Source organism: Pantherophis guttatus, chromosome 17, assembly GCF_059756535.1.
Source record: "Pantherophis guttatus breed Tessera chromosome 17, ASM5975653v1, whole genome shotgun sequence".
NCBI classification, from domain to species: Eukaryota; Metazoa; Chordata; class Lepidosauria; order Squamata; family Colubridae; genus Pantherophis; species Pantherophis guttatus.
Genome location: NC_142079.1, coordinates 16,161,387 through 16,174,655, shown reverse-complemented (window position 1 = coordinate 16,174,655; position 13,269 = coordinate 16,161,387). Strand labels below are relative to the sequence as shown.

Below are 13,269 nucleotides of genomic sequence, written 5' to 3'. Positions count from 1 at the left end.
CCTACACATCAACATTTTGACAAATGAAGACGCTGTAGAAGACATTCACGGTAGTGAAAAATCAGGAATCCAGTAGCATCTTTTTCAACTATGATGTGTAGATCTGTATCTTCTATTTATTACTGTATTAACATTGATTTATTATGAGTCATCGAATTGTTATCAACTCTTTAGCAACCAGACTTAGATTTTCACCAGGAGGATTTAAGTGACCTCATGGCCACTGTAACCAAGCCCATTCTCCTTGCTACTGGTTGTCTTCTTTCTTTTCATCTTTCCCAGCATCAGACCTTTTCCAGACAGCTGGGTCTTCACATAAGGGATCTGGTCATTTGTGCTTTGAGGGAAAACGCTGGGTCCATTTTGTTTGATGATCTCTCCATTTGTTTTCTTTTTTTGGGGGGGGGACTCATTTATTTATTTTTTATTGAAAAAGTTTTACAAATACAAATTTTCCCATTCTCCCCCACTTTCCTTCCCTAACTCTCCCCTCCCCCCATTCTTGTCTGTCCACAGTATTCTCAGGAGTCTTCTCCAACATGAAAAACTTCAATATTCTGGTCTTCCTCCTTATTCAAAGTCCAACTTTCACTTTTACACGGCGTCACAGGGAATACCACAGCATTGTGATTCTGTTGGTAGAGGCATCCTGACATTTGAATATCTTTTCCAAGACCTTTTTAACTGCTTTATGGCATCTTTTGACTGTTGGCTCATTGTCTGTTGATGGACCCTAAAAGACAGAAGCCCTCCACCACTTCAAGATCTCCCTGGACAGCTCCAAGTGTCCACCCCAACTCTGGACCACCACAGACAATGGTGCTCTGGCCAAATGGCCACCACCAAGATTTTGGCCACCAGGGACCGCAGAGGCACTCAATCAGGGCATCTTCTCCAGTGGCAGCCACAGCTTCTCTGGCCAACAAAGAGATCTTCCTTTTTTTCTTTCCAACAGCAGCAAGCCCTGAAGTCCTTGAGTAATTTATAAAAATAATAAAGTTGGGATATACATGCATAAAATAGTAAGTATTAAATAAATTGGGTTCCACCAGCATCCCAGGTGAATCTCTTATGAAAAAGCACTAAAACGTATTTCAGTGCTTTTTCTTTTTAGTGCTAAGTGTGGGTATATGCATAATTTTGTGTTTATTTTTTAGTCATATTTATGTAGTGTATATAGGAGGTGGAGACCCTTTGAGAGCTGTATGCAACAAAGTTTCATTTTAATATATGCTGATTAGGGTACATTCAAAGTGACAGTAAAGTTATTCTAAGTCTAAGTCTGTTTTCTTTTAAAAATCCTAATTGATGACATGGTTATCTATCAGCAGAGGCCCTCACGTATATATGAGATTGTTATTCATAACTGTCATACATAATTGTATCTCCTATGTGTGTGTATGAGCGTATATTTAGCCATAACTATATAAAATATAACTCTCTCTCTCTCTCTCTCTCTCGCGATGGGCAGGAACGGGCCACTTCCACACCGGAGCCCTCAGGCTGAGGAAGATGGGCGTTGTGATCCAACGGAGAGAGGCGTGGCTCCAGCCGCGGCGGCCCTCTTCGGAGCGGCCTACCTCACGGGGCGGGCGTGAGGAGGAGAAGGAGGACGGAGCGCGGCCGCCCTCAGGCTCGCACTGTCGTCGTAGTCGGTGGCGGCGCGGGAGGACGCGGGCTCCTCAGCGGCGGCAAGATGGCGGCGGCGGCGGCGGCGGCGGCGGTGGCCAGGGCGGCCCAGCGGGTGGGCGGCAGCAGGTACCGGGGGCTGCTCGGGGCGGAGGGCTCGGCGTGAGGGAACCCGGCTCTACGCGGAGCTCCGGGCGCCGGTGGAGGGAAGCCGGCCTTGGGGTGGGGAAAACGGAACCGGCGACTCGGGCAGCTCCGAGGACGCGTCGGGTCGCCAGAGGGGCTGCCCTGGCCCGCCTGGCCCCGGGAAGACCCGCGTTGGGCCCTCAGAGACTCAGGCCGCGTGTGACGGCGGGGTCGGCGGGTTCTCGTCCGGTGGGGGACTCGCTAGAAACCCCTCCCCCCGCCCTCCGACTCCGGACGGGGCCCTGCTTTTCGAGCTCCCCGTAAGGACCGCCAGGCGCTTGAGGGACCTGCCGGAGGGGAGCGGCGGCCTCGCTTCCTTCCCGGCTCGGGGGGACCGTACGCGGGATATTGGGAAGCCGCCTTCTTCAACCTTGGCTAGAGCCATTTGGGTTGGACTTCAACTCCCAGAATTCTCTTGCCAATAGAACGTGCCAGGATTGCATGCTGAGGAATTCTGGGCGTTGAAGTCCACCCGCCTGAAAGTAGCCGAAGTTTTTCAATAAATCGGTCCCGTTAGCCCCTGAACATAGCTCGATTATTCTTTATAGCGAGTGGCAGGGATGTCAAAGAGGGCAGGGGCTCCATTGTGTGCTGAGGGCTCCCCTCTTTTCTGCGGATGCACCTGGCCAAGGTGCCCCTTTAGGCAAATGAAGCTTCTATCAGCAGGTCTTGCCTGCCGGCGAGGTTACCTTGAGACTTGGCAAATGGCCCCTGATTTATTTGTTTCTTTAGTCTTTACAGCTCCTGCTTTTCTGGCTTGTGGCCAAGGGAGGGTTGAAAACAAGGCTGGTATTTTGCTGTGCCAACAGCCCCCTTTTAATTAAATGTCTGGCCTGCTTGACCCTGTTCTATATATAGGTAGGTGCTGGTTAGTTGCCAAATGTGACTCAGTTTCTCTGAATGAGGTAAAATTCTGTTATTTTTGGTGCCTTCAAGTCAGTGTTGACTCCTGGCCACTGCCTGAGCTACTGTAATTCCTGTGGTTTTCTTGGCGAGTTTTCAGAAGTGGTTTGCCATTGCCTCCTTCCTAGGGCTGAGAGTGAGTGACTGGTTCAAGGTTACCCAGCTGGCTATCATGCCTAAGGAAGGACTAGAACTGAGGGTCTCCCTGTTGCCAGATTGGTGCCTTAATCTCTAGATTAAACTGGCTTTTAAACCAATTTCTGGTTTATTTTGTATTATATACTCTGTAGGTATCCCTGTTTGGCAGCTGATATTTTAAAACATAAAAAACCCTTTAAAATCAATACTAAAATCAAAAGTCTTCAAAAGAAATGAGTTTTTGTAATGTTCTAAACATCGGGGTTGGGATAGAGGCAAAGGGAACTTGCCAGACAGCAAAGGATCAGAAGATTCTCTCCCTGAGAAAGAGCTGCTTCTGGGAGAGTTGGATCTTCAAAGCAGCATCTCCTGTAGGTTTTCCTGGCTAGACAGACTCATAGCAGGAGATATGCCCTCAGGTAATAAGGTTCCTCAACAGGGGAGGCTTTGGAGTACCTGGAAAGTAATTGGCAAATGGGGCAGATCTTTCTGGATGGGCATCATACAAGCCCCCATATCTGCTTCATTGGCATCAATTGCCATTTCTGGACTCTCTTTCAAGACAGTCCCATGTAGAGCACATTGGATTGTGAATGCCTGTTGCCAAATCTAAGTAGTTCAGCCATGGTCAAATTGACATAGGAGATGTAATTGTGCAAATCTTCTGCTGCAACTAAATTCAGCAAAAGCTGAAGGGCCAAGGAGTGTTCATGTGGGAAGAAGAAGCTGTATTGTTTGGGTAGAATGCAGTCTCACCTTAAATAAAGTTAATAAACTACTACCTCAGAGTCTAGTTTTTTGCTGACCAGAAAAACCTCAGTCAAGTGATTCAATTCAATTTAAATGCAATTAAAGCTAATTGCAGTTTATCTTCCTTTATTCACCAATTAAAAAAAAAATAGAAATCTGAAGATTGACTACTTGAGTAGTCAGTTACTCAAGAATCTTTGGGTACTGTTTGAATTTCATGACAGAGCTAAAAATACCACCTGGTTTATGATAGTTTCACCTGGTTTGTGAAATAGCATGATGGAGCTGTGCAACATGCCAGATGGGTATCAAAAAGTCACCGAGAGGTCCAGGAGAACTAAGTTGGACATTTCATCCCTGATCCAGAGTCTGACATAAGCCACATCCAGTGGCAAGATAAAAATTCTGAAGAGAGAATTTGAGAGAAATTTGGACTGGCAGGAAAAATACTGTGTATAAGGTAGGAATAGTCTGAATTAGAAGAGTTGGTGTGTACCTCAGCGTTGAACGTCAGTTCCCTGAGTTGTGATTGAACTGGTAGAACAGCCTCTTGTACAGAGCTATCTGGAAACCTTGTGCCTCTTTAAACGCCTTCCTTTTGATGTATTCATATAGCTGTCAAAATATGTGCCACAAATGAGCGAATGCAGGCTGATCAAGCCCATGCCACAATCTCTCATATCTCTTCAGCCAAAATCTTAGGCTTCTGGAATATGAACCAGGTTTATAGGCTTTTTGTAGGCTTTAGGTTTGGAAGACATGGACAGCCCAAGACTTTGGTTGAAGGGACACCTGTGGCACATGAGAAGAGGGTATTCATTGACCTGCCTTTTGAGTGTGAGAGAAAGGGCTGAAGTATCAATAAAGAATATTTGTAGCTCAGAATTGACATGAAGGATCCTTGGTGCTCTCTGAGCTTGCTTGTTTTCTTGCAGACATTTCATTTCCCCAACTAGGGAACATCAGTGCTAATTACCTGTGCCTCCCCAACTGGACTGCTAAGGCCTTTGAAGGCTATTTTATTCCAGCATGTTATACTTCTGTTTTAACACACACACACAAACACGTACATTATCTGAAGACCTAAAGTGGGTTTTTGATTGGGGTCCAAGCTGTCCTCTATTGCCTCATTCCCCCCCCCCTTCCCGGTGAGCAGGGCCGCATGGCAGGGAGGGTCATTCATCAGGACAGGAGGATTGGCTGTCTTGACAGTCTGAACATCTAGTGCTGCCAGTTGGTATGGAGAGATACCAAAAGGGAAAGTGATACAGACTTCTGGCCATCCTTGCAAGGGAAATCATCTATGTGAATATGTGACAGGGCTTCCTAGTAACGTATTGAAAAGCCAGAGTTGATCAGGTTCGTGCAATTTGATAAGTCATAAAGCAGATTTTACCAACAATAGTGAAGGCCTTTTGAGTGCTAAGTCAACTCAAACATTCCCATCTGTTGGGGTTCCACTGAGCAGACTCAGTTGCTCATTTTGACACTAGGATTGGATCATATTATGGTTTAGGAAATTATAGAGACCAAGTATAGGGTGAATGAGGGTGAAGAGGAAGCTCTTATAGCAGCGTTTCTTAACTTCGCTGGCTGGGGAATTCTGGGAGTTGAAGGCCACACAAGTTGCCAAGAAATGCTGCTCTACAGTAGATGCATTAGGGTTCGAATCAGTTCTTCAACTGTTGCCTGCCCTTCGCCTAGTAGTCCTTGGAACAATAGGTTGGACCTGCTTCATGAGAAACATTTTAATCTGTCAAAATTTGGTTTCCCAGCTTAGTTTGGTGACTATAGTACTAGATATAGTGTATATTACCATACACTACAGGTATGGAGTACAGGATTACAGGTAATCCTTGAGTTACGACCACAACTGAGCCCAACATTTACATTGCTAAGTGAAATATTTGTTAAGTGAGTTTGCCCCATTTTACAACTTTTCTTGCCTTATTTGTTATCTGAATCATTGCATTTGTTAAGTTAGTGACACAGTTGTTAATTGAATCTGGCTTCCCCATTGACTTTGCTTGTCAGAAGGTCTCAAAAGCTGACCTCATCAACCTGGGACACTGCAACCATCACAATTATGAGTCAGTTGCCAAATGGCTGAATTTTGATCATGTGATCATGGGGATGCTCACGTATGTGAGAAAAATGGTCATAAGTCACTTTTTTCAATGCCGTTGTAACTTTGAATGGTCACTAAATAAATTGCTGTAAGTTGAGGACTTCCTGTATATGATTAAATGGAGAAAAGAACTACTTGTTTTTATAAACCAGAGTGACAGGTGGTTTATATGTTCTTAGATATAGAGCAATATTCTCTTGTGTTTGGATTAGAGAGAAGGAGATTTGCTGTTTGAAAAAGAGACTGCAACTTTCTTGGGAACCAGGATGGGGTAGTGCAGCCTCTCCAACCTTTCCAGCTCGGTGGACTGGTGGAAGTGGTGATGGCAGTGGCGGGGTGGGGGGAGAGGGGATGGTTTTGTGTGCGCATGCCACTTTCACAAACGCATCTTCGTGCACCACTTCCACGGCCCAGTTCCGAATGGGCTGTGGCCTGGCACTGGGCTGTAGACTGGTATAGTGGCTAAGTAAGTAGGTCAGGAACAAAACGATTCTTGCTGTTGTTGTTGATTAAAGGTATAGGCAGCCGAACTCCCAGTGACTTACAAAGTTCAAGGCCCCCCTTAGCCACAGAGTTTGGGGCAGTCACAGTGTTTCAGCCTAGCCCGCCTTACAGACTGGTTGTGGTAAGAATATAGGAGAAGGGAATACTATGTTTGCTGCCTTCAGTTCCTGAATGAAAAGTGTGATGTAATTCTAATAAATCAATATATACGATTTTATCATTCAGAAATATCTTTAAAACTTGAATCTAGTCCACGTATGCAAATGAAGTTCAGTTTAATGCAAATTACCTTGAGTGTTTCACCCCTAAAATAGATTGTAATTTCAGAAACTATTTTCTGAATAGTTTATTTGAATTACCTTCCCACAAATTAATGTTGGGCAGTATTACTTCATGTAATTCAGGTTTCAGATGTAATTTTGTCATTGTCATTTTTTTTGTCATTTTATTTGATTTATATACCGCCCTACTCCTGAAGGACTCAGGGCGGTGAACAGCCACAAGATAAAACACATAAATACAAAATTTAAAAGCAAAGTAAAACCGAATTAAACAATTTGGCCCAAGACAGAGTTAAAACACCCCAATAATTTAAAACAGATTAAAATTTACATTTTAAAAAGGGAAAAAAGGGAAAAGATTAGGCCAGGCCAGCCTGATGGAATAAAAAGATCTTTAGAGCACGGCGGAAGGTGTGCAGATCCGGGATCCTCCGTATCTCCGAGGGGAGCTCATTCCAGATAGCAGGTGCCCCCACAGAGAAGGCTCTTCCCCTGGGGGCCGCCAGTCGACATTGTTTGGCCGACGGCACCCGGAGGAGCCCCTCTCTATGAGAGCGTACCGGCCAGTGGGAGGCTATTGATGGCAGCAGGCAGTCCTGTAGGTAACCAGGTCCTAAGCCATGGAGCGCTCTAAAGGTGGTAACCAAAACCTTGAAGTGCATCCAGAATTAATTAGATTTAGGCCAAGGTTTTAAATTCACTTTGGTGTTTATATATCCTTGAAATATTTTACTTCTATGTGGCTCTTTTATCTTTTCACAAGCATCTCATGGCAGGCAACAATTTTCCTAATATGATAGAATAAATCTGGATTTGAATGAAATTATATGGATGATTATAGCTTTAGATAACTTAAACCTCAAACTTTTGAGTTTATATTATATATATAGTCGATTTAGGGAACATCAGTACAGTCAATATTGTATCAATATTTCAAGTACATGTAATTGGATGTGTATCTGATGTTTTTCTATTCAACAGATTCGTCTTGTGGCATGGGAACCTACCCGTGAAGAAGACTTTATTTTTGAAGCAGCCCATTTCCCCAGTCTTCTTTGCAGGTAAGGCTCCTTGAAGCTTTTGTTTGATCTGGAAGACATGGAGGATTCAGAGACCATAACAAACTCATGCTAAAAAAACCCTACGAAATTAAAAAGAAGCTGAAAGCCAAACCCCACCATGACAGAGGCCTTGAGAGAATTCTTGCAGACAACGGATGGTGGTTGGAAAAACATCCCCATCCCAAAGTTCAGCCCTTTTCCCCATATACTGACTTGAGTGCTCCCATTATGCTAAGCTATAGTTCGTTTATGCAAGGTTTACCCAATAAACCAGAATAACTGGATTCACCCAACACAGTAAACATAATTCACATTATGACTTAACTCATTTGACTCACTTTTTATATTTGCATGTGCACACACACACGTGTGTGATGCATGCAACAGTGAGACACATTTAAGAAAAATAGGAACAAGGAAACATTTTCCTTAAGTTTACATTCTTGGTCATTTATACGTGTAACTTCCAATTTCTCTGAAAATACATGTTTAAATTACTGCCTTTCCACACTTCTTGCTTTTATTATTAGTCGTATCAGATTTCAGATTTTAAACCTTTCTCCAGTATGTCTGAGAACAAACCGTCCTTCTTTCATATGCTTATTTTGAATTACTTTCCCACAATTTAGAGCTTAGTTATGGAATAAATTGTCACCTGTCAGCCTTGCACAATTAGAGATGAGGAAATTTAAACATAGGGTTTCAGGAAGAGGGGCTGTTAATGTTGGAAAGTTCTGGTACTATAAGCTTTAAAACAACAGTTGGATTCATATTGTGTGACACCATGCTTTGTTTAATTGTGGTTTGTTGAATAAGGAATAGTTCTAAGTCGCTTTCAAGCCACAGTGGTTAGGTTTATCCAACAGGCTAACCTAAAATCAAAAACATCACATGATGCTTTAGCATGATATGTCAATTAGTATCATATAGCAGAAGAAGCTGTAGACCTGATTCCTGGCCCCTGTTTTGGGGATGGGGGGTAGAGTCTGAAGTGAGGCAGTCTTACTACCCAGGCTGGGTCTGAAGAGGGGATGACCCAGACCATGTGAGAATGTGTCATGGCCAGACTTAGTTCATCAATCAATAATTCCCCACCCTTGCTTAAAACATCAGGTTCATGATATTTGATCTTGGGCAAGAAAGCAGGTTCCTGTTTTGATTTTCAGCAGGAATACAGGACCTGTTTCCCAAGACCGAGCAGTTTGGACAGAAGACTGACATGTGTGTTTGTAGATAGAAAGCCAGAGCCCTGGAACTGGGAGCCAGCAGTGAAGGAAACAGGTGTCCCACTGATTCCCAGGTTCGTGACATTAGATTGTGCAGCCAAAAAGCCCCTGAAATTGGTAGGGCAGCTTCATATAAAGTTGTTTGGTTGTTGTTCAGTCACTAAGTTGACTGACTCTTTATAGCATGCCAGCCCCTCCCCCCCCCGCATCTTCCACCATCTCCCAGAGTTTGCCCAAACCAATGTTCACTGTGTTGATAACACTATCTAATCATCTCATCCTCTGCTGCCCTCTTCTCCTTTTGTTTTCCATTTTCCCCAACATCAGGGTCTTTTCCAGGGAGTCCTCTCTTTTAATTTGGTGGTCAAAGTATTTGAGCTTCAGCTTTGGGACAGTCAGGGCTGATTTGATATCTCTGTAGTCCAAGGGACTCTCCAGTGTCTTCTGCAACACCACAATTACAATTACCACATGCAATGAATTACTGTAATTCAAACAAGGGATGACAAGATGGTCCAGCAAGATGCACTGTCAACAGTATTGAACGCAGTTGAGAGAACCAGCAGGACAAGTCAGCCAGGAGTTTCCACTCCCCACCCAAGCCTCCATCCCAGCTGCCATGACTCAGACTTCCAACTGCCATCCCGTCATCTACCTGGCTCAGTCTCGTGAAAAGGCAAATGAGGTGAAGGAAGGCCTGGTTTCAGACTGTTGTGACATCATAACCAAACAAGCTGATAAAGGAGGAGCAGTCGTCATCTTCAAATAGGTGGATTTTGTCACTTACACAATCTGACAAAACTTATCTTCTAACTTTCCTGCAACATATCAACAACATATCAGGGATAAGTACACAATCTGACAAAATAATTTCCTGAAAGCATATAGATAGACCTCGCTTATCGAGTGCCTAGAACAGCAACTGTTCAAAGTTAGAATGGTGCTGAAAAAAATAGTTTTGCAATAAAGACACACATTTACAAACTTCACAATTTCTTTCAGGGGTTATGGGATTGCCATTAGAACAGGGATCCACAACCCCTGAGCTGCGGCCCAGTACCAGATTATAGCCCATTCAGAACTGGGCTGCCGAAATGGCGGGCGAGGGCACACATCTCCACTTGTGTGAGCAGCGGGAGAGTGCACACACCAAACTCCATTTGTGCGAGCCATCCCCCTCCCCCCTGCCGATCCATAAAGCCAGAAAGGTTTGGGACCATTGCATTAGTACATGTTATCCTATGCCTGATTCTTTTTTCTCCCTGCCCCCACAATGTGGAGAGATTGCTTAAGCAAGCAGTCCCTTTAGGCAATCTCTCCTGTCCTGACCAATTCTTTACTCCCCTTCCCTTTATCCTCCTTTATCCCACCCACCACCCCCAGGGAGAGATTGGAGAGAAAGGGATTACAAAACAGTAAGGATCCTTCTTTTGAAATTTCTCGTCCTCCTCTCCACTGAATGAAATTACAAACAGTAATTCCCTTTTTGCTAATTATTCCACCACCAGGTAAACCTTCCAAAAGGTGGTGAAAAAGGAAAGCATAGTAGCTCTCACTTAATAACTGCATCACTTAATTGCCAATCCCAATAGTGGTTGCTAAACTAGGATTACTTGTACAAGACCATATCTATATGGAAATATCCCAGGGGCTTCAATCAGATTAACAGATTAACAGTTGGAAGGGACTTTGTACGTTATCTAGTCCAACCTCCTGCCCAAGCAGGAGACCTTACACAATTTCTGACAGATGACAGTCCAGTTTTTTCTTTGAAGCCTCCAGTGATGAAGCTCCCACAACTTCTGAAGGCAACTTCCATTGGTTGATTGTTCTCACTGTCAGAAAATTTCTCCTTATTTCTAGGTTGAATCTCTCCTTGATCAGTTTCCATCCATTATTCCTTGTCTGGCCTTCAGGTACCTTGGAAAACAGGTTAACCCCCCCCCCTTTCTATGGTAGCCCCTCAAATATTGGATCACTGCTATCCTGTCTCCACTGGTTCTCTTCTCTTCTCTTCTCTTCTCTTCTCTTCTCTTCTCTTCTCTTCTCTTCTCTTCTCTTCTCTTCTCTTCTCTTCTCTTCTCTTCTCTTCTCTTCTCTTCTCTTCTCTTCTCTAGCCACGTCCAGTTCCTGTAACCATTCTTCATATGTTTTAACCTCCAGTCCCCTAATCATCTTTTTTGCTCTTCTCTGCACTCTTTCTTATAGTGTGGTGACCAAAACTGGATGCAGTATTCTAGGTGTGGTCTTACTAAGGCTTTATAGAGTGGTATTAGTACTTCACTTGATCTTGATTGTATCTCTCTGTTAATGCAATTTAGGATTGCATTGGCTTTTTTGGCTGCTGCCACACACTGTTCACTCATATTTAATTGGTTGTCCACTAAGACTCCAAGATCGCTCTCAGTTATTGCTATTAAGCCTGGTTTCACCCAGTCTATATGTCTACTTTTGGTTTTTCTTGCCTAAGTGTAAGACTTTACTTTTCTCTACACTGTATTTCATTTTGTTAGATAGGGCCCAAGTCTGTCAAGTTCCATCTGGATATTGAACCTATCTTCTAGGGTGTTAAGCTATTCCTGCCAGCTTAGTATCATCCACAAATTTGTTGAGTTTCCCTTCTATTTTCCAGCTCACTGCTCATGCAATCCACATATGGGTTGTATTCCCCATCGCTTATCTCTGACTGGGTAATTTTTCTTGAATATTTCCCTCCGTGCTGTGGCCACGCCCTGCTGTCCCATGATGCATCAGTCTTTTTACTCAGTCGCTTTGAGACTGGTGTATTTCTCCCTTCGTGGTGATATTTTCAGCGTTTTTTTAGCACCTGCGCTAGGTTCTTTCTTTATTTTTGCTTAGATTATTTTTCCGGCTGAGCCCTTTATTTCTGCTGCAAGACGGGGGTTAGAGCGGGAGCCTTCCCCTCACCCTTCGCCGGGGCTTTTCTGACATCGACTGCCCGCAGCTGGGGATTTCGTCCTTCGGGGCGATCCCCCTCTTTATCTTCTAGCCGCCGGTGTGCGCGAGGGGCTGTCGGCTGTCGCTGCACCCCCCACACCATTCCTTGCCATTTTTTTGCTTGCTGGGCTCGTAGCGGCGGCTCCGGAGCTCACCGCATGGTTCGCCCTGCAGGCTCTGACGTATTCTCCACAAGTTCGCTCCTCTTCTGAGCGCCTTGGTCGCCGGCTTCAATTCAAAATTTGGCGCCTTCCTGGGATCGGCTGCAGTAATCTCCACGAGTGGTGAGCGAATCAGGTGTCTGTCCTTCGGGCGGCACCTGCATCTCCTACATAATCGGGGCAGTGAGAGTTTCGTCTCGGGATTCCCCAGTGACAGCCCGCACCCTTGCAAAGGCCGTTGCGATTCTCCGGCCGCCATTTTGGACTACTCCTTGGCGGCCATTTTGTTAGCTTTCTTCGCTCGCCCGCTTCCTTACGAGCGACGCCGAGGCCTCCTTTTCTGGCGAACTTTACCTTTGAGTTTTTTCTGACCGCCTGCTGTGAAATTGTTTCACCAGTTGCCTGCAGTTTCAGTTTATCGATTGCCCTTGCTGTCCCTATTAATTGGGACCTTAGGCTTCCGCTGCCTTTTTGTTATTGCTTTTCTGCATACCTGTTGCGCTGTTTTTTGCTGCTCTTGTTCTCTGTTTTAATAATTAAAAATAAATAAATAAATAAATAAATAAATAAAACAGATAAAAATAAAAAAATAAAAAAAAAAGGAAAGAAAGAAGAAAATAATAAAAATACGCACTGCTGGCATCAAAGAGTAATTCTGCGTTTACAATGGCGGATGCTTACCTTTCCTCAGATGGGGATCATGAGCCCAGTCCACCTAGGGCCCCTTCCAAACACAGGTCAAAGTCACGTGCCAGACCTACGTCGGCCTCTGATGATACCCGCCACCTCAGGTCCTCGGCAGCAGATAAAGACGCTCAACGCCGCCACAAGGCCCTTGAGCGTCAGTTTGACAAGGCCAGACAAGCCTCCTTGGCCTCTGTTTTTCCGACTGATCCACCTCTGATCTCTCATGGCCAATCATCTGTGACATCGCTGGCCTCACCTTCTCGTCCCTCGGCTTCCAACGAGGCTCAATCGGGTGTTTCTGGCAGGCTGTCTAAAAGAGCCTCCATGTCACTACCGGATGTTTCATCTGTGGGGCTGGGTGGATCGTCTCATCCTCCTCCGAGTTGCCCAGAAGCAACCTTTACTCCGACCTCTGCCGGTCTCCGCGGCCCGGATGGTCAATTAATGGCGCCTCAGATAGATTTGCACTCCTTACTCTCCAATGCCTTGTCCTCTCTGTTGGCAGCTGGGATTCATCAATCTTCTTTGCAACAGGTCCCGATTGTGCCACCTTCCATGCCTTCTTCGTCGGTTCCAACTCGTGCCAAATCACCTTCACGTTTGGCACCTGCCTCGTCGGATGAATCTGATTGTGGTCATGAACCTATGGAGGACTTG

At 44.8% G+C, this 13,269-nt stretch overlaps 1 protein-coding gene across 1 annotated transcript in view; it reads left to right on the top strand.

Moving 5' to 3' along the window:
• Positions 1-1,339: 1,339 nt before the first annotated feature.
• PISD (phosphatidylserine decarboxylase) overlaps positions 1,340-13,269 on the top strand; it is a 63,762-nt gene continuing 51,832 nt past the window's right edge. Inside the window, exons 1-2 of the mRNA XM_034438503.3 lie at positions 1,340-1,758; positions 7,501-7,580. Of these exons, the coding sequence (XP_034294394.2) occupies positions 1,697-1,758; positions 7,501-7,580 (142 nt within the window). The 5' untranslated portion in view covers positions 1,340-1,696. The remainder of the gene's footprint in view (positions 1,759-7,500; positions 7,581-13,269) is intronic.